This window comes from Callorhinus ursinus, unplaced genomic scaffold (genome assembly GCF_003265705.2).
Source record: "Callorhinus ursinus isolate GAN/ISIS: 27379988/994484 unplaced genomic scaffold, GSC_fseal_2.0 scaffold2, whole genome shotgun sequence".
Taxonomy (NCBI): domain Eukaryota; kingdom Metazoa; phylum Chordata; class Mammalia; order Carnivora; family Otariidae; genus Callorhinus; species Callorhinus ursinus.
The window spans coordinates 52,581,573-52,608,875 of record NW_027397064.1 but is presented as its reverse complement, the minus strand read 5'-3'; the positions used below and the strand labels follow the sequence as shown (position 1 = coordinate 52,608,875).

At 39.8% G+C, this 27,303-nt stretch overlaps 1 protein-coding gene and 1 pseudogene across 10 annotated transcripts in view; one reads left to right on the top strand and one right to left on the bottom strand.

Moving 5' to 3' along the window:
- Positions 1 to 16,552, bottom strand: part of LOC112806930 (V-type proton ATPase subunit G 1 pseudogene) — a 42,964-nt pseudogene extending 26,412 nt beyond the window's left edge.
- Positions 1 to 26,526, top strand: part of OSBPL6 (oxysterol binding protein like 6) — a 207,033-nt gene extending 180,507 nt beyond the window's left edge. For 8 of the 10 annotated variants that reach the window (XM_073881884.1, XM_073881889.1, XM_025849393.2 and 5 more), the window contains 12 exons: positions 1,978 to 2,085; positions 3,724 to 3,861; positions 10,353 to 10,440; positions 10,948 to 11,201; positions 11,939 to 12,076; positions 12,416 to 12,479; positions 14,272 to 14,350; positions 16,077 to 16,221; positions 18,142 to 18,286; positions 19,522 to 19,648; positions 21,104 to 21,226; positions 22,709 to 26,526. In XM_073881884.1, the coding sequence (XP_073737985.1) occupies positions 1,978 to 2,085; positions 3,724 to 3,861; positions 10,353 to 10,440; positions 10,948 to 11,201; positions 11,939 to 12,076; positions 12,416 to 12,479; positions 14,272 to 14,350; positions 16,077 to 16,221; positions 18,142 to 18,286; positions 19,522 to 19,648; positions 21,104 to 21,226; positions 22,709 to 22,817 (1,518 nt within the window). In that variant the 3' untranslated portion in view covers positions 22,818 to 26,526. The remainder of the gene's footprint in view (positions 1 to 1,977; positions 2,086 to 3,723; positions 3,862 to 10,352; positions 10,441 to 10,947; positions 11,202 to 11,938; positions 12,077 to 12,415; positions 12,480 to 14,271; positions 14,351 to 16,076; positions 16,222 to 18,141; positions 18,287 to 19,521; positions 19,649 to 21,103; positions 21,227 to 22,708) is intronic. The other 2 variants (XM_073881908.1, XM_073881923.1) reach the window with 1 other exon arrangement.
- The last annotated feature ends 777 nt before the right edge of the window (positions 26,527 to 27,303 follow it).

Here is a 27,303-nt window from a genome sequence, read left to right as displayed (position 1 = left end):
ACCCTGTGTGCCTTCACACACACCTGTAGACACAATTGCATTTCATGACAATTGGCTGAGATAAGAGCTTAAATGAGAATTTCACTTAAGCTATCCGGAGCAAACAGTAGTACCAGTTTCGTGACAAATGGCAAGCCTGTGTTGAAAACTCCTACTCTGAGGAAAACCATTATTTATCCTCGCTGTGGAGTTTGTGTGGTGTTGTTTTGTTAGCTCTGTTCCAGTGACAACATACAGTGCAGTCACTTTGGAGGAACCCTTCATCGAGGTTTGTCTCAAACCATCAGGTCAAGACTATGATTCTGTAGTTAAAACCGCCAAACGACCCACCACGAGGCCTCCCACCTAAAGGACAGTAAAATATATCTGATTCCAAATATTTCAGTTAACAAGACAACTTTCAGCATATTTATGGGCAAAGAAATAGTGAAAGAACAAATAAGCATAGGTCTAGTGGTCACAAAGGATGGGGTAACTACCAAGTGTTTGAGATTTTGCTCTGGGAACAATGACCCTGAGCACTTTTGCAGCATGTCACGATATTAGGATTCTTCCTTTAAAGTACATGGTTTATTTACTATAAGAGTAATCATCTCTTATCTAAATAACACATTCCTGTTTTCTCAAGGAGCTAGACACATATCTCCTCCAATACATAAACGTAGCAACTGTAAGATCTGTATCCACCTTTAATCCATCAATACCTGACAGCCGACCAGACCACGTGTGTTATATTTTACACATTTTTACAAGCTGGTTGTAGAGACTTTAAACAAAAGCCAAAAGCTGTGAGTGAACAGTTTTCTCCTCAAAAAGCAGAAGCCGTGTTGGAGGGAGAGAGGAGAGGCCGTTCTATGCTCCATGCTCAAGGACTATGCACTGCTCAATGCAAGTGTAAAGTTTAGCCACTCTGTAGTTTATCCTGTTTTAATAGATACAGAGTTAGAATTATGATATTATATTTGTCTGTGTATTGGTTTACTATATCCATACACTCCATCTGAAGAAAAGCATTATGCCCCTTCTCTGGGGGAGATGCCTTGGTAAGTTCTGACATTTCTCTTCCACCCAGTAAGGCATCCACCTCCGTCTTCTCATTGCTGATTTTAATGCAAAGGAAAGGAACTGTCCAGCTTCTCACTGGTCTTTGTTCTCCCATGTCCTTTGATCCTTGATGTAATTCCAGTTCGCTACATCTATCTTATATTTAGGGAACATGTTCCCATGCATCCATGTGATGCAAGTACCTTTGTCCACAGGGCACCTGTAGGGAGTAAAGCTTATGTAAAGCTCTTCTCTTCTTGCCACACGTCCTAAACTGTTATACCAGGTAGCGTTTTACTGCTGCAGACTGAAGTAGTGACGCTGATAACTTGGAGTTAGTTCCTTCCAGTGATATGTTCTTTATTATGCTTGTCCGTGTCTACGCTGCTCAGGTTTTGGGCTGCACTGTCGTGTGTATGTGCTCCTAAAAAATGAAAATACAACTACTTTTTCACTGGAATAAAATATAATTCTATAAATTAAAACCAGTTTATTGTTCATCCCACTTCCAAATAATTTTTAATATCACTATCTGGCATGGGACAACTCCCAAATTTTAGAAACTAGAACCCAAAATGGAAAGAATCAGTAGTTTTTATCTCCGGCTGCAAAACATAATATATATGTGGTGGTAGACCGGGCTTGGATGTAATGGGCCTGAAAGAGGGAGAAAATTCCATGAATCATTTTTATGAAATCCACGAACTCTTTCAACCCACTAACCTACTGATCAGTGCTCTTATTTTATAAAAAATTAATACCTTAATTCCAAGCCATTCATTTCCTTCTTACTGTAGGATCTGGCCTATGATGACTCCAAAAATTATAACTAAGAACATCATAGACTCTTGTCCACTGTGTATTTGTGTGTTTATTCTGTTTTATGCTTGCTTATTAACTTGAAATTACATGTGCAATTTTTGTTATTTTAAGGCACTCAACCAGAATGCTGAACTAAGAAGTCGGTTGAACAGAATACATTCAGAATCTATTATTTGTGATCAGGTTGTCAGTGTAAATATTATTCCTAGCCCTGATGAGGTAAGATTCATTTTTAATAGATGTAGAATGCTTACTTTATAGCATCTAAATCAACTACATATTTCGGGGTTTTTTTATACAGTTCTTTCACTGTTAATAAGATTCTCTGCATAAATATTTGTGTTGTTGACAGTTCAGTGTTCTTTGGAGTGAAGGATGTACATGAGCTCAATATCATTTATTCTTGGTGATCAGTCTCTATTTGTATTTATATCTGTGTTCACCTGATGCTACTGAATATTTAATTTATATATCTATTCCAGCTTGTGAATTCTCTGTGTCTGTCACAGTTTTCCTTTGAAATGTTCCTCCTCATCAAATGGTCCATGAAATGTTGGGGGGGAAAATATATATTTAGCTGAGAAGGTGCTAAATGAAAACTTTCTTAAGGTTTATTTTAAAAGCCCTATCTTAGGAGAAATCACCTAACCTTACTAAGATAATACTAATGATGCTATTATAGCCATTAATAGTGATGCTGATAATTAATAGCTAGCACATGTCAAGTGAGCGCTTACTGTGTGCTGAGCGTCGTGCTAACAACATCACATGTGTTATCTCATTTGACACTCCTAATGATCTTTGAGGTAGGTGCTATTATTACTCCATTTTTCAGGAGAATTTTTGACATAATGCTAAAAGGACAGGAGAACATTCAGTATTTGGGCTAGACTTAGTGTATAATCCTGTTTATAACCCTTTATAAAAATTACTATTTTATAACCATGAGAATTTACACTTTTCAACAGTAATATTAGAGCTTTATATACAGTGACATATAATAAGGTGAGAGTTTTAACTCATGTGAAGGTCATATTTCCAGAAAAACATACATTTTACTAGAAATCTACAGGTGCCAAGGTCCTGCCATCTAATTGCTTAGGAAATGCCATCCCGAGACAGCTTTTCGATTTAAGTTGCCAACCCTATGTCCGTTAACCTTCATGCATCACATGGCATCCGGGGACCGTCATGCTCACTCAACTGCTGAGAATCCAAAAGTATTTCTACAGCTTCATCATTCAAAAGTTAACAGTCTTAGTTTGAATCTTTGCAATCTGATATTTGTACTGTATATATATAAATAGTACTGAATAAAAATACAGTTTGCTGTAGGTTTAATACTCGAGTCATATTATCTCATTGGTTAAAGTTCATGACCAAATTGGAAAGTGACTTTTATATATTCTGTCTTAAAAATTTAGTTTTATAGTGTTTTCTTAGCATATCTCTAGTGGTTTCTACAAATATGTCTTGAGATTTAGCATACTGGTTAGAATAGAGCTAGTAATGATGGATCTAAGAATATGAGAATGAACCTGTCTCCATAATCAATTCAGGGTCTTCATAGAGGTTCAAGCGGTTAAACTCCACTTAATATCCGTTAAGCATTGATTTGAAATCAAGTCACAGTACCATCACCTTTCAGCCATGCCTTTTGGATTCTTTAGACATATTAGAAGGAAACTTAGGCCGTGGTCATTACTGAGTTGCAAGTGAAAATTACTTGTCACCACTCTTTTAACATATGGTGTGCATTTCTCTAGAAATCTGGTCTAGTACGTCATGGTCTAATTTGAACAAATAGTTCTCTTTCAAGGGAATAACAATGACACCAAATGCTTCTGTCTTCTATAGGCTGGTGAGCAAATCCATGTCAGTCTCCCCCTGTCACAGCAGGTAGCCAACGAGAGCCGCCTCTCCATGTCAGAGTCTGTCTCTGAGTTCTTTGACGCCCAGGAGGTGCTGCTCTCTGCAAGCTCATCAGAGAATGAGGTAAGGTTTTTTGATGTGGCAACCCCAACTGCTGCTTTTTTTTTTAAATTTTTAATTTATTTATTTTTTTTATTATTCTGTTATGTTAATCACCATACATTACATCATTAGTTTTTGCTGTAGTGTTCCATGATTCTTTGTTTGCATATAACACCCAGTGCTCCATGCAGTACGTGCCCTCCTTAATACCCATCACCAGGCTAACCCATCCCCCCACCCTCTCCCCTCTAGAACCCTCAGTTTGTTCCTCAGAGTCCATACTGCTTCTGATGAGGAGTTTGGGTGAAAGAAAGTAAGACTATGGGGACATTTTTTTCGTTCTTGTATTTATTTATTTTTTTTAAAATCACAGTAAGATTCTCAAACTGTAGAAAAGCCAAAAGCATGCAAACTACATTGGTTCCCATTTACTGAGCACTGAACACTTCTGCATGCCAACTTACTACTTATTAAATTTGATGAATAAAAGGAAAGAATTTAGCATTCATTCGGACACTGTTGTATGATTTGTATTTCAGGATAACCAAATAGTTGATGGCAGAGTTTTTTGTAGAAGGAGAATAGTTAAACGGAGAAAGAAAGGATGAAAGAATTTGAAAATCACCATGTATATGCGTGTATGTGCATGCACGGACATATGCACCCCCCCCACACACACACACACTACATCTTTACCAGAGACATGAATTTGAGCTTCTTTAGAAAGGTGATGTCTAGAATATCTGGTTGGCTAATTAAGGGTTTTGGAGGTTAGCACTGGCTAACATAAAAACTTTTTCGTTATTTTTTACTGAGGTATAATTTACATACAACATTATTTTAGTTTCAGGTGTACAACATAAGAATCGATATTTGTATATATTGTAAAATGATCACCACAATAAGGCTAGTTAACATCTGTCACCATAGTTACAGAATTTTTTTCCTGTGATAAGAACTTTTTAGATCTACTCTCATAGCAACTTTTGGATACGCAATACAGTATTATTAACTGTAGTTGCCATGCTGTACATGACATCCCCGGGACTTACTCATTTTATAATTGGAAGTTTGTACCCATAAAGATTTTTTGGAATGTTCTTCATGCTCGTAAGTCTTGGCTAGGTCTTGGAAGCCGGGAATCTTCATTGATCAGGTTGCAGAAATCGATTCTTTTACTGAAATTTAGTCAAGCATACTTAGAATTTTCTTTTTCTTTCCTTCCTTCCTTCCTTCCTTCCTTCCTTCCTTCCTTCCTTCCTTCCTTCCTTCCTTCCTTCCTCCCTTCCTCCCTTCCTCCCTTCCCTGGGAGAAGCAGCCAAAACTCCTTCCCATACAGTTGATTAAAAGTTTTGTCATTTGAGGTTGCAAATCTGTACTGCATTTTTACAAAAAGGAAATGAAATAGTTGCTGAATGTTATTTCCATATGCATAGAAAATAGATTGGAAGGAAACATCCTGATAATTAGTCGTAGTTGTTTTTGGATGTTTGAAATTATGAGTGATTTTAGAAACAAAAATAAGTGGAGAAGAGAAAGAAATGAACACATACCACTTCTATAATGGGGGAGAGGTAAAATAGCATTCTTGTATCGCGTACTAAATTTGTTACCACACCAAGCCACGCAACTGCCTCTCTGATCCCTGGTCCTATGTTTACCGATTCACAGAGACTCCCGGGTACAAGCCGGAGTACTAGTTTAATTATTCATAATGATAATTGGTCAGATGCTATCAGATGGACAAAATAATTATGCTTGCTGATTCGTGTCTCTTTCCCTAAGGCCCACCTGCATGGGAAGCCTAGCTCTAGTCAGGAGGTTGCTTGGTGAGCAAGGAATGGGAGCAGGAACAGTGACTTGAGTGAACTAAAGGCTAGGAGGGCCGGGATGTCATAATGACACTCTTTTGTCTCTATTATAGGGATACTGTGCCACATGGACAGTGCATTTGTGCCTGGGAGCCAACCATGCTGGAGGCATGCTACCAGCATTTTCTTTTCTGACTCTCTTTTCTCTGACCTCCCGTTGCTGACCAGTCCTTCATCCTCTTCAGTCAGGTTCCAGTCAAATTTGGCTTCATGTTATTGGAGCTCTGACCCGTCAGTTGATGACTTCATAGCTGTCTCTCTGAAAGCAACCTAATTTCCCTATTTTTAAGTTCTTGGAGACACACTGGCTGGGGACCCAAGTGCCACTCATAGCAGACACTGACAATACGGAAATGAAGGGGACGCGAAGTGGGTTATTCCACAAGTCCAGGCAGCATGGTGGTGCCAGCCGAGGGAAGAGTGATCCTGGTGGTGGAGAGAAGGACAGGGGTTGTGTGGACATCTCCACACAATGTGGGAATACACAATGATGTATTCACCTGGAGGCATTGTGAGTTGATCAGACCTCTCAGTGGAGTTATCTGGCCAGTATTTGGGTATTCAGATCTAAAGCTCAAAGAGAAAACGGGTCTGAAGAGAGCGCAAGAGTCAGCTCAGGATCCACATAACCAGCCACCTGTAAGACATTGCCCCCTGGGTGCTCCACAGAACCTCTCATTCAGCATGTCCAAAAATGGATTAATCAACAAACCCATACCCACACACACACCCCGAAGTGTGGAGAAACCTACCCATACTTCACATATTGCTTATCCTGGTGCTCTTCTGCCCAGGCGTTCACATCAAATACCTGGGTATTGTCCTTCACTGCACCTGCCTTACTAGGACCCACCACCCACGCTGATTCACTCATTGGGTTCCGTAATGTCTGTCACCTACATACTACCAAATCCATACATCTTCCTACAGCTTCACTGCCACTACTCCAATTCAGTCCTCCATCATCCCCCCTGGATTACCTGACCAGTCCCCATTACCGGTTTCTCTGCCTCCCTTCTTGCCCCTTTAATCCATTTTCCACTGGACAGCCTGATTCATCCTTCTGAAATGCAAATCTGATCATGTCCCTATTCCCCAGTGTCCTTAGGATAACTATCTAAACTCCTTAGCCATCGTACAAAGACCCTTATAATCTAATCTCTGCTCTCAGCTACAGCCTCTTGCAATTTCTATTCTTCTGGATCCTTCCAGGGGCCAGGTATTTGCTAACTGAATGAAGGAATGCTTATAGCACTTTAACACATGATTAATCTGAGAAACATCTGGGCATTAGCTGTCTTACATTAACATTTTCCATGAGTGAGAGAAAAATCCTCTCTCTGTGATATCTACCAACACACTTCATTTAATCAATGTTCAGCTCATTTTTAAAAAAATGCTGTTTTTGCTTCCAGAATGATCTACTTCCTTTCTTCTTTTACCTTGTTTCCACAATGCTACATGCCTGGTCACATTTAGGAAAAAAAAAATTCCCTGAACTCTTTTGAATGCCTAAGCTCTTCAGGAGAAATATTTGTCCCCAGGACTTCTTGACCAGGGGGGAGAAAATGAATATGTGTTAATTGTTTTATTATAATACTACAGAGCCTTAACTTTGTATACAGGATAATGTGCATGGACCACAGCCAGATGGGCCAGCCTTAGCTATTGCTCACACATATGGGAATATAGATCTTACTCAGGGCCCCCTGTCATTGTGGAATTGTTTTACATTCTACATGGACCATTCTAGAAGGAAATGGGTATTGGACCATTTTTATCATATATTACTTTGGGAGAGATTAGAAATTCAAGAAGAATAGACTCTTTATAGCTTTTTGTAGGATAAACATGAATGTTTTCTTAATAAATTCAAACAGTAGACAGGCACGCAACATAAATTTGGTTTGAACAGGCATTTGTCTCCTCTAACATAATTTGGTGTGATTAGCTTTTTTAAGAGAAATCATGTAGAAGAGTTTGATTTACTTTTTTTTTCTATCAAGCTTAAAAAGGTGGCTCTCACATGCCTGATGATTTCACCATCGGCTCTTTTGCAGTCATTAGGAACTGGAAACCAGTTGCAGTGGGAAAACATAAACCAGAAAAAGATTTTATTCTCAATTTGCCATCTTTATAGACTTGCTCAGTCTGCAAAGCAAAACTACAATTATTCATTTATATATGCAATAATTCTATCACTGTTCTCCCTAAATATAGGAATTCTTCTCAACTTTATTTTTTTTTAAAGATTTTACTTATTTGACAGAGAGAGACACAGCGAGAGAGGGAACACAAGCAGGGGGAGTGGGAGAGGGAGAAGCAGGCTTCCCGCTGAGCAGGGAGCCCAATGTGGGGCTCGATCCCGGGACCCCAGGATCATGACCTGAGCTGAAGGCAGATGCTTAACGACTGAGCCACCCAAGCGCCCCTCAACTTTAACTTTTAAAACATCAGCAATAAATCCAGAAACCTTAAAGGCAAAGACTGTTTTTTATTACCTACAAACTTAAAACTTTTACATGGCAAAAAAAAAAAAAAACACCAAAAAACAAAAGGCATACACAGCATTAAAAAATAAATTGCAGACTAGCCAAATGCAACCTAGATGATGGACTGAAAAATGTGTGAAAGAAAACAGATTTACACAAGATGACATGCAAACTTTAAAAGAGATCTTTTATGTATGTTAGGTAAATACATATTTAAAAAGGATTGATAATATATAGTGTTTGAGTGGGTGTGGAGAGATGGATGTTCTCATGTGCTGCTGGTGAGAACAAATTACTACAATCTTTCAGGACAACAATTTGGCGATATGTGCCTATAGCCTAAAATGTGACCCGTTTGATCCAGCCATTTCACTTCTAGGAATAAATATTAATGAAATTGCCAGACAGATTCACAGAAATATATTTACAAGATTGCATCCTAGTATTTTACAAGTGCATCCAAGTATTATCAATAATAACAAAACGTTGGAAACCATTTAAATGCTGGCTAAATTCCTTGTGTTATACCTGTATAATGAATTATGTTGCCATTCCAAATAAAGGTGAGAGCTGTATTTATTATAATGGAAATATATTCAGAACACTATAAAACAAGATGTAAACTGACCCCCTTGTTCAGTATCTAAAGATAGATAGGTCAATATGTTTGTATAGGCATTTTGACATTGAGGGTAATATCCGCCAAATGTTAGAAGCGGTTTCCATTAGATGATAGGATTACAGTTAGTTTTTCTATAATCTGTTTACCCTCTTATAATTTCTAATTTTTTACAGCAAGAATGTTTTGTTATCTGTGCAGGAGAAAAATGTAACATTATTTCCATTTTGGAGAAAGTGAATAAGTATCAGCAGCTTTGTTGGTTGTTCCCATTTCTCTGTGTGGCTCTACTGTACTCTGTTTTCTTATCCATTTCTCACTCCCCTTAGTACACATGTTGCCCCTTAATTTTATTCTCATGCAAATTTTGGTTTCATTTTCGTTCCATGTTGTTCTCTTGGAGTGAATGGCTTCATTCTTGATATCCCCCGTCCCTGGATCTTCCTCCCCCACCCCCAGATAATCTGCCAGATTTTGTCCGTTGTCTTCAAATGTGCCTCTCAAAGCAGCTTGACTTCCAGATCCCCATCGTGATCACCTTAACCTGTCAGTATCCCCTGCCCAGACCTATGGAGTCGCCTACCGTCTGAGCTCCCAAAGGAAAGCTGCCAGGCTCTTCCTAAAAACTAAATGTGATAATAATAAAAAATAAATAAATAAAATTGAACAGAAATAAAACGAGTAATTGCTTTTGAAAAAAAAATGACTGTCATCCCCTTGCATGTAATAACTTGTGGGATTATCTGGGAACCCTTTATGGTTTGTTAGGTTTTTTTAAGATTTTATTTATTTATTTGACAGGGAGAGACAGCGAGAGAGGGAACACAAGCAGGGGGCGTGGGAGAGGGAGAAGCAGGCTTCCCGCCGAACAGGGAGCCCGATGGGGGGCTCGATCCCAGGACCCTGGGATCATGACCTGAGCCAAAGACAGACGCTGAACAACTGAGCCACCCAGGCGCCCCAGGAACCCTTTATGTTGACATGAAAAGACCTTCAGAGTCAGACCCTCTTCCTGTTCACCCCTCCCTCAGTCTCAGCCACTCAGCTTCTGAGCATTCCTAGAAAGGAATGTTCCTCTCGTGTTTCTCTGTGCTTTTGTACACTCTCCTTTCTTCCTATGCTTCTCCCCCTTCTAAAAACCTCTCCAACACCCAGTGCCAATTTTATTTCCTCTGGGCAGTCCCTCCTGATTCCTCTAGGGGGAGGATAAGGCCTCCTTTTTTGTACATTCTTACTGTATTGCCCTGAAATATTTCTGATGAAGTACTGGCCTCCCCCAGCCCCCCACCCCAGCTAAGGCAGGAGGCTACTTAAACACAAAGGCTGTTTTCAAGCCACGCTATATGCTGGCTCATGACTCACTCTCTCTCTCAAGTGTTCATTGCACATACGCCAAATACACTTCCCTCCCCGCCCTGTGACCTGTGCTTTTGCTTATTTGGGCAGTGTTTTGTTTTTAGTCATTTGATTTCCTGACCTTTCAAGACTGAACAAGAATTCTGATCCTTTCTGTGTTCTTCCCCTTTTTAGGCTTCAGATGATGAGTCTTATATCAGTGACGTGAGTGATAATATATCTGAAGACAACACCAGTGTTGCAGACAACATTTCTCGGCAAAGTATGTATCCTTTGACCTCCCAGGTTGCTCTGTCTTCTTGCCAAGTTAGAACGCTGGTGATTCAGTGAACAACTATTTTCTCCCCTCACTGGTTGTTCCTTTTGCAGCCGATCAGTCAGTACATTTTATATTTGTATAATCTGTTAAGGTAAATGGTTGAAAAATCCATTAGGGAGAAGCTTAAATGAAAAAGTTTTACTTCTTGCTTAAACCAAAAGTTTGAGTCTTTCTTATTAAATGTATTTAATTTTTTAAAATTTGACTTATCTTTTCTGGAATAATATTTGAGCATATGTAACACCTTGTTTAAAAAAAAAACTGTACGTTGATGTTTTGTGCATGTATAAGCAACCGTAGTTGAAATAATTCCACTCTTGAGAGAGTATAATGGAGGCTTAAGAAATGTATCACAACCAGAAGTATTTGAGTTATTTTCTTCCCAGATGCTATGAAATCAGAATAGCGAAGTATCTTTTATCGTGCTTCTTGTCGTTCTCTTGCTTCCAGTCTTGAATGGGGAGCTCACAGGAGGAGCCTTCCGAAACGGCCGTCGAACATGCCTGCCAGCCCCCTGCCCTGACACCAGTAACATTAACCTGTGGAATATCTTGAGGAACAACATTGGTAAAGACTTGTCTAAAGTCTCTATGCCTGTGGAGCTAAATGAGCCACTCAACACCCTGCAGCATCTCTGTGAGGAGATCGAATACAGTGAGCTTCTGGACAAGGCTTCAGAAACTGACGACCCCTACGAGCGCATGGTAATTCATAACAGAGCAGTACCTTTCAGAGAGTTGTCAACCCCAGACCTGGACTAAGGCACAATTCATTAGGTTTCTGCATAATATTCCCACTGCATAGGTGAAGGAGGAAACAGTTCATTTGCACAAATTGAGCAGGGTCCCAAAGTTCCAGATACCTCCATAGGCAGTATATGCTTTGTGACCTATTTTCGGACATGAGTATTTCTGAAGTTAGGATGTAAAGGTATCACACTCCTTCCAGGTTTAAGGCATACCTAGCCTTGCCCTAGCAGCTTTTCCTGAAAGCCAAGAGAGCCCATGCGTTCAAGCACTTGGGTCAGAGAAAGGAGCCTCCTGTTTGTGCTTTGCCCTGGCCTCTACTCCACACGACTGTGGAAAACTTGACTGCCCTCCCGAAAGTACCAGCAGCCACAAGCCTCCTGCCCATGGTGCTAAGTTGTGCAAAGGACTAACCTATAAACTGGGTTTCAGAACCTCTGAGCTCTGTGATACTCAGGAAACTGGGTGACAGCTGAATGAAGAATATTTGGCCTCAGATGCAATGACTTTCGCATCTTTTTCACTCATGTTTTTACCTATGAGTTTGTGAAGAGTCTGTGCAGGTAATAGAAAATGCAAACGCCGTCAAATCAGCACCCATGGACAGGGGTGTGTAAAATCTCGAGAAATAAGGGACAAACAGACCTGGAAGTAGTCTCTCCTATATTATTTTCCTTTCTTAAATGTTTTAACAGGTTCTTATTGCTGCATTTGCAGTTTCAGGATATTGCTCCACCTATTTCAGAGCAGGAAGTAAGCCATTCAACCCTGTCCTTGGGGAGACTTACGAATGCATTAGAGAGGACAAGGGATTCCGATTTTTCTCAGAACAGGTAGGTCCCATCGGACACATGGAGGTTTCTATGCAGACACTGTAGGAGGACAGGTTGATGATGAAACAGCTTTTTGATAAACCACTGTTTGCCGTGGGATATGATACCAGTTAACAGAAAACTATGTTAATATATATAAGTTCTCTGAGTTTAAGCATGAAGTCTTAAAGTGGAAGATTCAGTAATTTACTTACACATTCTGAGAATAATTCAATAATAGAGATGGATGAGTTGACTAGTTTATATTTGGGGGTAGCCAGTGTATGTTGGAAAAAAATGATCATTTATGGAAGTTTTAACTCTGATATCATTGCCTTCTCTTTTGTTTTTAATTACCAGGTTAGCCATCATCCACCCATTTCTGCCTGTCACTGTGAATCCAAGAACTTTGTGTTTTGGCAAGGTTTGTATTTCAATTATAACTTCAAAATCCAATCGGTGAGCCTATGAAACAGTTTCTAGTTTCTAAAGGTACCTTATGCTCAGGTTAGATTTCTACCTTTGGGACCCAGAGAATGTTAGTAATTAGTGTGGAATTCAGTTTGAGAAATTAGATTTCCTGGTTTAAATATAAAACCGTGTCATCCAGAAGATGAGATTGTATACCTAGGAAACAAAGCCCTGGGGACAGCCGAGCTCCGTGCCAACTGTGTCAGCTCGGGGCTATCACTTTACCTCATTATGCCTCATTGACTGCATCTATAACATGGAGGCTCTATCTGCTGCCTTCTTGCCTCTTGAGGGTGTGCAAGGAGATCTTAATCGTGAAAGAAGACTCTGTGACACATCATCTGTGGTCACAGTCTATTTAGGTATGTAAACATTGCGCTGATTTGTGGTCTTTAACTCACTGAGGCTCAGGGATTCAGATTGAAGTCTCTACTTGTACAGTGCCCACTGTTTAGTCAGAATGTTACAAACTCACATAAAATTACAAGTTTCAAAATCCCTTTAGAAAGAAAAATATATACAGTTGACTCTTGAACAAAACTGGGGTTAGGGTACTGACCCACACACAGTCTAAAATTCGTGTTTTACTTTTGACTCCCCAAAAACTTAACTAGTAATAGCCTACCATTGACCAGAAGCCTTACCAATAAAGTGTAAACCATCAGTGAACACGTATTTTGTATATGTATTATGTTATATTCTAATAGTAAGCTAGAGAAAAGAAAATGTTAAGAAAATCATAAGGAAGAGAGAATACACTTATAGTACTCTACTGCATTTATCAAAAAAAAATCTGCCTATGAGTGAAGCCACGCAATTCCAACCCATGTTGCTCAAGGGTCAACCAGGTATGTCCATTTAACCATTAAGTATAAATTGTTCCCTCATGTTTGGAAGGGGGCTTTATTGATCACAGAATGTCTCTTCTCATATGCCCTTTCTCAGTCTATAAACACACAAAATGATAGAGCACTGTAACTGTATTTATTGCAAAATACGAAAATACATCACTTCTTGGTCATAACAGTCAGAAATTTTGTGGAGACAGCACTAAGCTCCCTTACTTAGTTCATCAGAATGGGACCTAGTGGTTATTACAAATGCACAGGCAAACCTGAGTGTCCCCAAGTAAAACATAAAGCCATCATGTGAGATAAACACTAAGCCCTGGGCCATGTCTTAACAACCAGTGTACAAACACATTCATTAATTTCACTTTCTCATAAATTTTGCTTACCCTTCTGTATTTAGAGATTTTGTTTGTTTTTTTTTCTGTTCTCCCAAATCATATAACTTTTCAAATCAGTGTGTATATAAATCAATGGTATTGCCATACTGCAATTATTTTTACTGTGCATCTTATTTTTTTAATATATATGTTAACTATTTCTACCATTTAGTTAAAACTTTTAACAACATTTATCCAGACATTATCTGTGTGTATATGTGTATGTGGATTCACATACACACATACTGCTCTGAGCTTTTCCCAGTTTTATTCGTTGAAACAAATATGGAACATGAGTTCTGGAGAAACATGGATAGTAGATATTTTTGGTTCACAGTTAATTTTTTCACTTTGGGCCATCCCCAGGTACATGACATGTTAAATCAACAATATAGAATCAATTGTTGATTGTAAAAGTTCTTTGTGAAATGTAGAGTATAATACAGATGTTAGTTTTTATAGACTAAATAATTAGATATGGAATATATATTTCTTCTCCTCTGCCTATGTTGTTTAGATATCAGATGGAAAAACAAGTTCTGGGGGAAGTCCATGGAAATCCTGCCTATTGGAACACTGAATGTCATGCTTCCAAAGTAGGTTGCTTTCATCTTCCTTTTGGTGTCTTACCTGCTTTTCTAAATCAGAAATGGGTCTTTGAAACTCTAGAAGTTGCCAGTGATCCATTTCCACGTATGTCCAAAGCTTCTCTTAACTTCTCCAAAGTTTTGAGAATGGACCCCCACAAAAGCAAATGAGCACTTTAGTGTATGTACCAAAGCTCCCTGCTTCTCTCTTCATATCCGGTATCCATCAAGTCAATACCAGCTACCTACCTGTCCCAGGTACCATGTGAGTTTGCATTTTAGAGCAAAGGTTTTCTTTTTAGCCACTTCTTTTCTATACAATATGTATTTTCACTTTTGAATTCATCTTAGATCCAGGGACTATTTTTAATGTCTACGTTAGTTTATTAAAGAGGAGTGACAGAATCTTTTCATGGTATTTTTCTAATAAATTTTTAAATAGTTAATTGAAGTTTTTAAAAGTTAATTTTTAAAAGTTAATTGAAGTTTTCTTTGAGGCCAAAGGCTTTATTGTTTTTGTTTCTTTCTTCAGTTGGTTGGGTTGTTTGGTTTTCTTTTGTTTATTCAGTGACAGAATTTGCTGGTGTATTGGATATGAAGGAAGGTGGGGAGAGAGAAGAATTCCCAGGGCCACAAAATAGGCTTTATTTTTTTTTAGTTTAAATTCAATTAGCCAACATACAGTACATCATTAGTTTTTGATGTAGTGTTAAATGATTCATTAGTTGTGTATAAATATACTTTAAATATTTGCAAACTCATGAGAAGAAAGAGTTTTCCCAGGTGTGTAGAGAGGCTGCATCATACCAATTCATAAATTTTTTTAGAAACTTGGAAGTGTTTTATCTTAATTTGAAATAACATTTTATTTGAAAATACAGATAATCTGCAAACTTAAAGGTGATCTGAAGCTATGTCACCTCATTCCTTGGCAGAAACTCTATAACCTCCTGTAACCCAGAATTTGCATTAGACGTGCTATCTGTGATCATTAGTCTTTTCTCAAAGAGTTATTCACATTTTTGGTCTTAATTCAGAGTATGAAACAATGTCCTCAGGGTAATCTTTCTTAAAGGCACATCCTATCATGCCTATCTTCTCCCTCAAATCCTTCCACGATGGCCCATTGCCTGCAGTATGAATCCAGACTCATCGGAGCATTGTTGAAGGCCTTCTCTTTGCAGACTGGCCACCTGCTACACCCATTCACGTGTGGCGTACCATTGGCAGGCCCCCAGATGCATTGTGCTATTCTGGCCTCTGTGGCTTTGTCAGTGTGTTTCCCTGGCCTATAGTGCCCTCCTATCCCTCCTCCAAGCTTAGACTGAATCCAGCCTTCTCCAGCAAGTCTTCCTTGATACTCCCCCCAACATTCCAGGCAGATCTAAGGACTCCCCCTTCTGTGTTCTCATGACATTTCCTCATCACATTTTATTGCAAGCATTTGTTGCCATGTCAGTCTACTCCTACCCTACTGTTGGCTCCAAGAGAGCAAGAGACAGGTCCTATTCAACTTGGTGGCTTTAGCACGTGGACTATAGAAAGCACCGAAATGTTCCTTAAATGAATGAATCATATCACGAGGATCCTTGACTACATAGAAACTTGCAGCAGAGAAATTAGAGGAGAATGAGGGAAAAGGAAGTTTTGGCCAAAGAATATTCTCAGTCATAGAAACGGTACTATATATTTGTGACCTTCATTGTTTTTTAATCAACATTGTATTTTTCACTAGGTATGGAGATTGCTATGTATGGAATAAAGTCACCACATGCATACACAACATTCTCAGTGGGAGGAGGTGGATAGAGCATTATGGAGAAGTAACCATTAGAAATACCAAAAGCAGTGTTTGCATTTGCAAACTCACATTCATCAAGGTAAATGATAATCCTACAATAGTAAAGAAAAAGATAATATAAAATGCTTTGTAAAGGAGAAATATGTTACCTTAAACAACAGCAAGTGAGTCTGTCCCATATCATTGATCCTTGAGGACGTTTTAGATAAGAAAGCAGAACCAACTGGTGGAGTTAGTCAAGGTATGCAGACTTCCGAACATGTGGAGGTCAAAAAAGGCACCATCTCAAAACAGAAGAAATACTCTTCTTTCTAAAGATTTTCTTTTTAAGCAGCCAGTCAGTATTCATTAAGTAAAATTCCAGAAAACACTTCTTGCCTGAAGCGAGTCTTCTGGTTTCTATTTCTATTCCTGCTTGATTGCAACAGAGTCAAGTGATCTTATTTTAGGGAGCTAATTATAATGCATTTGTCATTTTCTGAGGATGCATGTGGATGATAACTTCCAGTCACTATAAGCTTATCCAACTCTGCCACTATGATGATCCAAATTCGTTCAAGAAAAAGCATCCCCTTGATTAACAAGAAAAGATTCCTGAGATAGAATGCCTATGCAATAGCATTTTCCCTTAGTTGCTCTGGTCTAAAGTGGAACACACAGTATTGCCCTCATGGTTAGGTGTGCTCCTGAATTCATCGTGGTACAGAAACCCTACCAGCCCTTTTAATCTATTCTACTCCTGATCTCGTTCTGCTATGGCAGAAATAGATAACATATTGGAGTCTTAAAACTCAAAATGTTCTCTTCTTAGTGAAATCCTTTGAAGACATACTGGAAGGTCATGTTAGTTGTAATTGAAGATCTTTATTTTTACTCAAGATGTTTCTCCCATTTTCCTTTTTTTGCTTGTGGACTCGTTAGGTGGCTCAGAACTGAAAGACCAGGATCATTACTTGCTCTGGTTGGGTGATGACAGCCAATGTGTGCATTTAGTTTTGAGGGCCATGGGAAGCTTTGATTTTGTCCTGCCCCTAATATTTGCAGAGCTCAAGGCAAAAGTACAAATGGAGACCCCATTCCATATGTGTAAATATTTAAAATTTGTAGATCAGACCTACAATCGGTCACATAACTTACGTTTTGTTCTTTCACCTTGACAAATATACCTTTTATAACAAAGCCCGCGAGGCCAAGTTGGGCACTTTAGGACTCCGAGCTGGAAACCTGGCAGTGCAGGAGAGCCAGCCCTGACTCATGGCCTTCCTGCCCTCTCCCCACCTGTGGCAGCCTCTGTCCTGCCCCACAGGGGACCTCACCCACGCGTAGGAAGGCAGTCCAGCTGAACGTCCAAGCTCTGTCCACATCTGCCTCAGACGGCCACCCCTGGCCACCCCTCAGGCCTCATCACACCCTGATGGTGGGTGGTCTGTCCTTTAGATGGATGAATCCAAAGAAAGCTAGAAGAAGCTTAGAGCAGCTGGGAAAGGGAATTCTAGGACCTGATCTAGAAGGGGCCATGGGATCCAGATGGGTAAATGCCCACAGACTTCTCATCTCCTGGGGAGAAGCATGGCTGGAAGAGGGCCAGAGCAGGGTTTTCCTCATGAAATTTAGCCATTTACAGGCACTATAAAAATTATTTCCCAAGTGACTTCTACAGCATGGCCCATTGAAACTCATTAAGATCCATGAACAAAGGGGAAATTTGAGACAGGGACATCTAAGGAAGAAATTACCAACCGATAAATTAGTACTAGGTTTATTAGGAGAGAAGCTGAACCTTCTCTGCCCTAGCATAGAGTAGAGCTGATCTCTTTCTTTAAAGTTAAGCCCACTAACACTTGGAAAGCCAACCTTTCATATAAAACCTTTTGAGATAGATTTCTGGAAGTGGTTCGAATGAGCGACTTCAAATCTAAGAATGTTTTCCATATGGAAATTGTAGGGATTAGTGTTATGAAAGAGATTGGATGTTTTAATTGGGGTTTGGTTTTTCCAGGTGAATTATTGGAATTCTAATGTGAATGAGGTCCAGGGGGTCGTAATGGATCAGGAGGGGAAGGTGGTGCACCGGCTCTTCGGGAAGTGGCATGAAGGGCTCTACTGTGGCGTGGCCCCCTCTGCAAAGTGCATCTGGAGACCAGGTGAGATGGGCGTGAACATCTTGTGTCCTGAGGGCACCTTGAGTGACAGAAGGACGGGAATGTCACATCTCATACAGTTCACACCATATGCTTTCTTTCATAGTGAGATTAAAAACATAGATGCTTAAAAAAAATTAAAAATAAATAAAAACATAGATGCTTAAGTTAAGCATAGTTATATTTTATACTTAACATACAAATGAGGTAAATCCCAACTTTTGATAATAAGGAATTATAAAATTTAGGCCAAATCTGACATGTGGTCAGAGATGAGGTTTCATGTAAAGTCATTCTAAATGTAATGCCTACCTTCAAAAGCTAGGTATTTTTATTTAAGAGTTTAGACAATTGAACTATACAAACATAAATCCTTACTCATTTATTCTCTGTTCTAATAAAACAAGGGAAAAGCATGCAAACATCTATAATCCACAAAGTCAATAACTTAGCCAGAATAAGTGATCTTCTCACTTGAGCAGCAAAAAGCTGCAATATGTTGACATTTAATAAAAGATATCAAGAGAGTTCTGGTATTACACTAGCAATAATTGAATATCAAGGGTAAATAGAACAAGTGTCCACATGATATTTATTTTCATTGCAATTTCGTCAGTTAAGTCCTACCTTTAAAATTAGTTGTTGGTTTTCTAAGAGACCTCAATGAGTATTTAAATTTCCTGCTGGTAGAGTGGTTAGTTCATTTATTCAGCAGCTATTTCTTGAGTAGTGACTATGCATCAAGTTTTACTCTAAGAGCTTGGAATACATCAGTGAGCAAAGCATACAAAGATCCTGCCTTTGAGTTTAGTTAAAAAGTGCCAATGAATATTAATTTAGATCTGCATCTTTTTCTTTTTCTAAAAGGAAGTAAATTGTGTTTCTGGTGAAATCTTAATGTTCATAGTTAATCACCCTGGCATTTAGTTACCCAGTTGAATATTTGAGGAAAAAATGATGACATTGTTTACCCAGTAAAGAGTACTCTATGTACAAAGTTTTATTTTAAAGGCTGGGTTTCATTAAATATATGAAACAACCAGTTCTAACTAACACAAAGTTTCCTATCTAGCAAAACACAACCAATTTAATCTGCCCAAGAAAAATCTTAATCTGATTTTTATGACCACAAATTTAGTATTCGTGTGGATATTAGTTAAGCACCTGGGTTAAGTCACCTTCTGCAGGCTTCCTTAAACCTCTCTGCCACTCACTGTGGTTTATGGGCATCATTCCAGGTTCCATGCCAACCAACTATGAGCTCTACTATGGCTTCACAAGGTTTGCTATCGAGCTCAATGAGTTAGATCCTGTCCTGAAAGATCTCCTTCCACCGACAGATGCCCGATTCCGGCCAGATCAGAGGTGAGCCTGGCAATGATGTTTTGAAATGGACACTAGATCATGACGTAGCACTACGGATGCCATCAAAGCTTATTTTCACCACCCTCATTTATTTATTCATGGAATCATTCGTGAATTCCATCATTCCCTTATTCACTCCACACTATTTGAGCCTTCTACCCTAGCTAAGATGGTATTCTCAGGGGATCGTAACAGATGTTTAGCTCAACAAAGTTTCCCACAAGAGATAACACAGTTCTTAACAAAAGGTCCCTGCCCCCAACCCCAAATTCGCCAGAAGTGTGCAAATTCGTGAACTCTGCTCCACTAAAACCTCCTCCAGAGTTTTCACCTCTTTACTTCTACCACTCTGTCACATGGACTATCTTTTAATCTGAAGAATAAGAAGATAAGTTACAGGAACATCTAGAAATGCTCCGAGTCAAAGACTGGAGTTTGTCCAGCGTGGTTTTGATCCCATGGGATGTGAGATGTACTCAAAACGCAGTCCCTTTAATGCCTTCTGATTCTTATTTTTTATTTTTCTTATATAGTTCTGTATGCATGTTGTCCATTCCGACAGAGTTAATTTTGCTTTTTCCAAAAATTCTATATGCCACACAAATTCCACCTGAGATCATTTTCTGTTTCCAGTGTATCTGTGGCTTTATGTGTTTTCTGCCAAAAAATTCCAGTGTTGAATGTCCTACTATTCAGTTCTCTTACACTCCCCCCGCCCCCAGAATATGAGGTCTCCCTGTCTGACATTCCAGTGTGTCAACAAACTTCCCATGTGCATCACATTGAATCCCTGTTCTTTGCTCTCATTTTGACATTTAAATATAGGTTTTGCAAATCCCCGCTAGGTCTGCTTTTTCTTTCTCAATTCTATTCCAATATTCCCTTCCTGAATTTCATTTATGATTCATTTCCTTTTTTGCAGCCTTTTGTAATTTCCCCCAGTGTTAGATTCTCTTTTTGTCACCAGTTTTACTCTCTTGATAAAACAGGAACACTCCTTCCCTCTTAGTCTGTTCTAAAAGTAGGTGGAGAACAGCCAGCTACCATCCTCCCTCCTCTGGCCTTTACCAAGTGTTTTTCCGATAATATGGAAAAGGAGCGCAACCGGTACTTCATATTGTCCTGAGCCTGGGCTCTCCCATCATCCTGAAAATCTCAAGTTACAGAACCCAGCAGAGCACAGAAGAGTCTCCAAGGCCAAACTACCCCCCTTCCACCCCTAGCTTCACATTGCTGTACACAGTAATGAAGTTGACATACACAGCAAGTATGTTATTGGTGGGCAGACAGACAGAGGTAGCATGGCCTGGGGTGGGAGCAAGGGCACGTTATCAGAGTATGACTGTTCACCGTGTTATATTCTCAACAACTAGAAGGTAATTTTATACAAGACAAAATTATTTTTTTCCCGGCAAAGAGGATGGTGTATTAGAGGGATAACTGTGTTCTGCTTAGATTTTTGGAAGAAGGAAATTTAGAAGCTGCGGCCGCAGAGAAGCAAAGAGTGGAGGAACTCCAGAGATCTCGAAGGCGCTACATGGAAGAAAACAACCTTGAACATATACCAAAATTTTTTAAGTAAGTCAGTTCATTCCCGTTAACAAGTTCATGTTTTGCAGATGATTGCCACCAGCCATGAGAAACTCCAGGTGTAAAGGGAAAATGAGGGATAGTTTAGTGTCCAGGGAGCTTAAAATTAAACTGATTTGGGTAACTTTGGTTTTGGTAGTGAAAGTATTGAACCAGACTTTGCACTTGTGAACAGTTTGTAACCGCACAAATCAGTTCTCCTCCACAGCTCTTTTCTTTTCGTGGGCAGCAAAAAGGGTGAGGGCCTTGCCCGGAAGGCTCTTTGTACTTCAGCTATACCATTGAGAATGGTAGAAACTTGTTTCCACCCCCTCAGCTCCAGGCCACAGTGAGACCCCACTGCCCACAAAGTCATCCTGGCTTCAGTAGCATTTAATTTTATTTCTGTCATACGGGGCTTGTGTCATTCAGATTTGGCCCTTCTGTGGGATTATCATGGGTGATTATTACAGGGTGATTTGTAGGATTATATATACATCACACAGATGAACCTGTATTTTCCCGATCCATCTGTTACCCTCCAGAGCCAGGACGCATCAGCTCAGAATAACCTCATGTCCTTTAGAGTTGCCATCTCATGACTGCCCTGGGGAGGAATGCAGCCTTGCCCTTTAGGTGTCGAAAGTGCACCCTGGGCGTGGAGCACGCAGGGGCTCCTAGAGCTACTGAGGTCTCATACTCTTCCCTGCAAGTGAAGCAGAGACTATTCTTGTGGGTCCGGGGCCTGAAGCTCTTAGTACAAAACTTGTACGTGCTTTTTTTTTTTCTTTTGGTAAAGATTTATTTGAGAGAGACCGTATGGGGGGGAGGGGTAGAGGGAGAGAGAGAGAGAGAGAGAGAGAGAGAGAGAGAAAGAATCCAGAGCAGACTCCACACTGAGCGTGGAGCCCAGTGCGGGGCTCCATCTCACAACCCTGAGATCACGACCTGAGCCAAAATCAAGAGTCAGCGACTGTACCACCTAGGTGCCCTGTACCTGCTCTTTTGGGGGGCAGTTCACTTTCTAGCCTTGCCTAGAAGTGATTTATTTGTGCCCTTTTCCCCTCTCCCCATGACCCCATCCACTCCTATTTCAAATAAACAACACAAACAAAAAGGACTTTGTTTTGGTCAAAATAGTCAAGTCAGGGGCACCTGGGTGGCTCAGTCAGTTAAGGGACTGCCTTTGGCTTGGGTCATGATCCCAGGGTCCTGGAATTGAGTTCTGCATTAGGCTCTTTGCTCAGCGGGAAGCCGGCTTCTCCCTCTGCCTGCCGTTCTCCCTGCTTGTGTGCACGCTCTCTCTCTCTCTCTGACAAATAAATAAATAAAATCTTAAAAAAGATAGTAAAGTCATCAATAAGCGGATAGGACACTAACTGACTTACAAAGTACCCCTTATCCATACACATCCTGTCTACGGGAGAGGGTCCAATGACCAGGCCACCTTGACGTCATTTGTGTCTAATGTTGATTCTTGTATTTCCACAGAAAAGTCATTGATGCCAATCAAAGAGAAGCCTGGGTTTCTAATGATACCTACTGGGAGCTGCGAAAGGACCCTGGGTTTAGCAAAGTAGACAGCCCTGTTCTTTGGTAAACTGGGAATGTAGAGCTAGCCAACATATCATGCTCTGAATGAATAAATAACTATGCACAATTATGTTTCCTAGAGCTCCGCGTGGTTTCTGGGTCGACTGAAAACCGACCGTTTGCTTTTCTATTCATCTTTATAATGGACTTTCAGAAGTGCATTAGACAAGGCCCCTAACCACTTTTGGATCCTTTCTGTTTTGCTGCAACCATATCCCTTAAAAAACATCCACACCCTCCTTGAAAAGCAGAATAAAAGGAGCGGAATATCAAACCCAAAGTCTGAAGTGTTTGTAAAGAAAACAAACTGTCACTGGTGCTTAAAGCCGATCCAGAGAGTTTAAAGCAACATGACATATAAACCACGCTTTTGGTCCTTTGTCTGGAAGCACCATCCCCGCATCATAGAAGCTCCCGTGCCACGGCACTTGGTCAGCTCAGACTTCGAGTGTGTCCGTTTGATGTGGTGTACTTGTGCTGACCTTGTCAAAAAAGATGTGATACTCCTCAGACCCTGTTCCGTCCGTACGCCATTGTTCATGCCTTAAGAAATGCAAAGATGTACAATAAATCACTTTTTAAATGTGTGCTCATAGGTTTATGTGAGGGACAGCTCTTTTGAATCACGGCATGATTCACTTTCTGGGCTCAGAACAATTATGAGACTAACGTAAGTGGATTTTTAAAAAGGTAAACTACACACGCTCTACTTTGATACGTTGGTGACTGTCTCCTCTACCTGAAGGGCAAGAAGGAAAAGGTGTGCTCAGTAGATCTCTGTATTCACATTGCTCGTCAAGTTCCTGTCCTGCGCCCAGATAATAAACCCTCTTCCGCCTAATCTCACAGTGTGCCCTCTTCTTTGGCAATATCTGTATTTGATTTGAACACTTGGCATCAGTGTTAAAAGCGTAGACGGAAATAACAGAAAGCATGTGGAATTTCTGCGTGGGCTTAGGAGTCACTGTAAATGGAACTATTTCTGAGTGGAGCACAATGTAACCCGCATCTCTGTCCTGGGCCCCAGCCCTGGGCACTCGCAGAAGCCCACTGGGAACAGAAGCGAGAGTACTAGTAGCTTATTTGCATTGTTTAAATGAGTTCTATGCAAAATCATATTTTATATTTTCATCGAGTGATTCTGTATGTACAGATACGTAACGACGTATTAGGCATTTGCCTTGCTATTGGCAGAGATAATAAAACAAGCTAAGGAATTTATCCATCCCAACAAAAGCAGGGGGGAGGGGCAGAAATATGCTTTGCATACTTCAGGATTTGTTTTTTCTTCCAATATACAGAGGCTTTTGTAAGAAACTTGCATCAGTGTTCCTGAGTTTCTGCACGTAGATGACTATATAAATGCCTGTATGTTTAAAAAAAAAAAAATCTCTTCAGAGTTTTTCCTAGAGAATTATAAAATTACATATATTTTATTCTTAGGGTCTTACCATCAGATTTTAAGTGCTATTTTAAACTCTGATAACAAGGTTATTGACGTTTACATTTTGTTATGAGGTGTTGATTTTAGTGTTCTTTCTCCTCAGCCAAGCATTCCTAATTAATGGCTAACCCGCTCTCAAACCCCACCTGCCGCTTAGAGCAGAAGGGAAAACTCTGGAGTCTCCACTAGGTGGAGCAGTGTGTTAGTTCTGAAGCTCATCCCTCTCCTTGTATTTGAGGCCCTACATTATGTGTACTGTAGGGTTTAAAGTGAAATTTCCTTTTCAAAAGTAAACTCCCTAATCCATCACCAGATCTAAGCATTCCACTGGAGCAACACCCTCCCTAGGCTTCTCAATGCCTTTAATTCCCATTTTAAATCTGTAGGTGGCTTGCCTCGAGGTAGTAAAATTATTCCCTTGTTATTGATTTTTTTCTGTGCATTCATTGTCTTTTTATCTGCATCCTGAGATACATGCCTTTAATTTCAACTAGAATTTAATTAGAATTCAGTTGTCTTCCCCACAGAAGTCTGTTCTTCCACAGTCGGTAAAGCTTTAAATACTGTTTAAAGGGGTTCTGGTCTGTACTTACTAGCACTTCCCTGAACAGTCTCAAAATATGTAGCCTAAAAATAAGAAGAGAATTCTGCAGAGCAAAAGTGCTCCAGTAGAGAAGTAGGAAGGTGAGGCATTAGGTGACCATGGGCGTATCAGCCCGACACCTGAAAGAGGGCCGGGGCCCATCGGGGAAGCAACTGCCGTACCTGGCATTCGGGCTGAAATGGGGAAAAAGAGTAACTACTAGAAAGGACCTTCACTAGATAAGTTCAAGCTACAAATCAAGTAGGTAAATGTTGGTCAGAGCTAACCTGAAACTCTGATTAGGATGAGAATGAGAAGAATGTCACATTAATGAAAAGCACCACATTTTAAAATACCCCAGATTTAAAATCTCTTTTGAGATCCAGATAGTCTGATTAGACTCCTAATTCCAGGGTTCAATTAAGTTTTAGGTAATCCTCCTATGCTACCTGATTCACAAATCTCCCTATTAAGTATTCATGCCCATGTAATGGTCTCCCCCCACCCACCCACCCCCTGCCCACTGCCCTTTTTTGAACTTTTGATTGATAAATCACGGTTTTAGGACAGTGAGACTTATCCTGTTTGGGATTTTCATCCGCATAATCTGGGGGCTTTTGAAACTAGTTTAAACCGCAAAAGGATAGAGTAAGTATTAAATCATTCCTGATAAAACCTGACTTCTTTCTTAGAATTTTATATGAGCCTCTTTGTTTCAAGGGTCCTTTACTTACTTGTCTTTCCCCTCAAACAATCTAAACTAGAGGAAGACTTAATAGGTCTTTATACCTCCCCCGTGATTTATTCATCAGCTCTTTCATCTTTCTGAGCTGGTCATCAAGGAAAGCAGTAATAAGTAATGATGGTCCTGTGGATGTGGCTAGACTGAGCAGACCAACGGCCCACACCAGCACTCATAGAGGCCGACCAGAAACCAATTATTTTGCTTCCATATGGAGGCTGCCACCCATGGTGGAGATTTACTCTCAGATTTTGCTGTTATTGTTGTGGTTTTTTTTAATTAAGTCATTATTTTTCATGTGTTACTTACAAGTACCCCATAATTTCCAGGCAGTTGTAAAAATAAACCTCATTTAAGATACCTTTTAATATTGCCTGTCAATTACATGTGACATAAAAACTACCAAATGTATTTTCCAAGGAAGAGAAACCAAGGGGTTGTCAAGGCAAAGGATGCCAGGCTGCTGATTTTCCAAACTCTTGCTCCACTTCATCTTTCTGGTCCCGGTGCCTTTCAGCAATCCCACTAACCAGTCGTTAGGGATTAGAGAGGAACCCAATCGATGGTTTGCTTAGTGACTGGAGAAGACTTTATAATCATAATCTAATGTATAATTTTGTTATTACAAAAATTAATTATCCATCTTGTCTAATCTTGTTCCCTGTCATCCGAGATAATGAAGTGTTTGGGGGAGCAGAGCTCCTCACACACCAGGGGGTGTAATAAATGTTTGCACTTGGCTCAAGTGGTCATATTATGAATGTGGCACAGTAAATAAAGTTTGTGTACGAAATACCAGTTTATTTCTATGGGAGCCATTATGTTCAGGATATATATAATGTATCTAATTAAACAATTATGCATCTATCTTGTGCTCTAGAAATGTTCTTTTGGGGGAAAGATGGAAAAAAATGTAATTGGAGCTAAGATTAAAGTGTTTTTGGTTTTGTTGGGGTTATTTTTTTGTTTTCAAAAAGCTTCCCAATCCTTTGGAAATACTGCTTATCAAAACATGATCAAACCCTCTAGGTTTTAACTGAACTTCTTTTGTAAAATTGATACATTTAAAGCATACGTTGCATGAATCATTCTGTTAAGACTGACTTTGTTTAGGTTTAACACATGACTGTGAGAACACACCTTACATAGGTTCTTTGGGGAAGACAACTGAGGATGCACCTATGTGACTGAACTGTAAGACCCTCATTGCAGCCTTTGCTATTAGAGAAAATGATAAATTGCCTAAGAAGGGGTTACCTCTAATTCTTTCAAAATGAGATCTAAAAACAGAATTCTTTAAAACTTTTTGTGATGAAGCCGCATGCCCAACATTCAGAGCAAATGAAGCCCCATGATTACACGGGGCAGTTTCCTGTCTGTTACATGCATCCTTTTGTTTTCCAAAACCACCATCATTTTTCTCCTTCCCCTGGTCCTAACATAGTGAGGGGCAGGGATACACATGTCTGTTCTTTTGCATTGTGTCAGTGAGTATGGGGAAAATATGCAGTATTTAGGCACAGTTGCAGGGAACCCCTGCATTTAGCCTCTGTGGAACACTATTAAATGTTCATGGATTTAAAATTGCCCCCTAATTACATATTATTCGTTTCCTTGGTTTCTTCAGATTGGTAGGAAAAAAAACAAAACAAGAATTTCTTAGTTTCTCCAATTCTTTTCCCATTATGCTTCCTTCTAAATATAAATTTAGGGCAATTGTGATA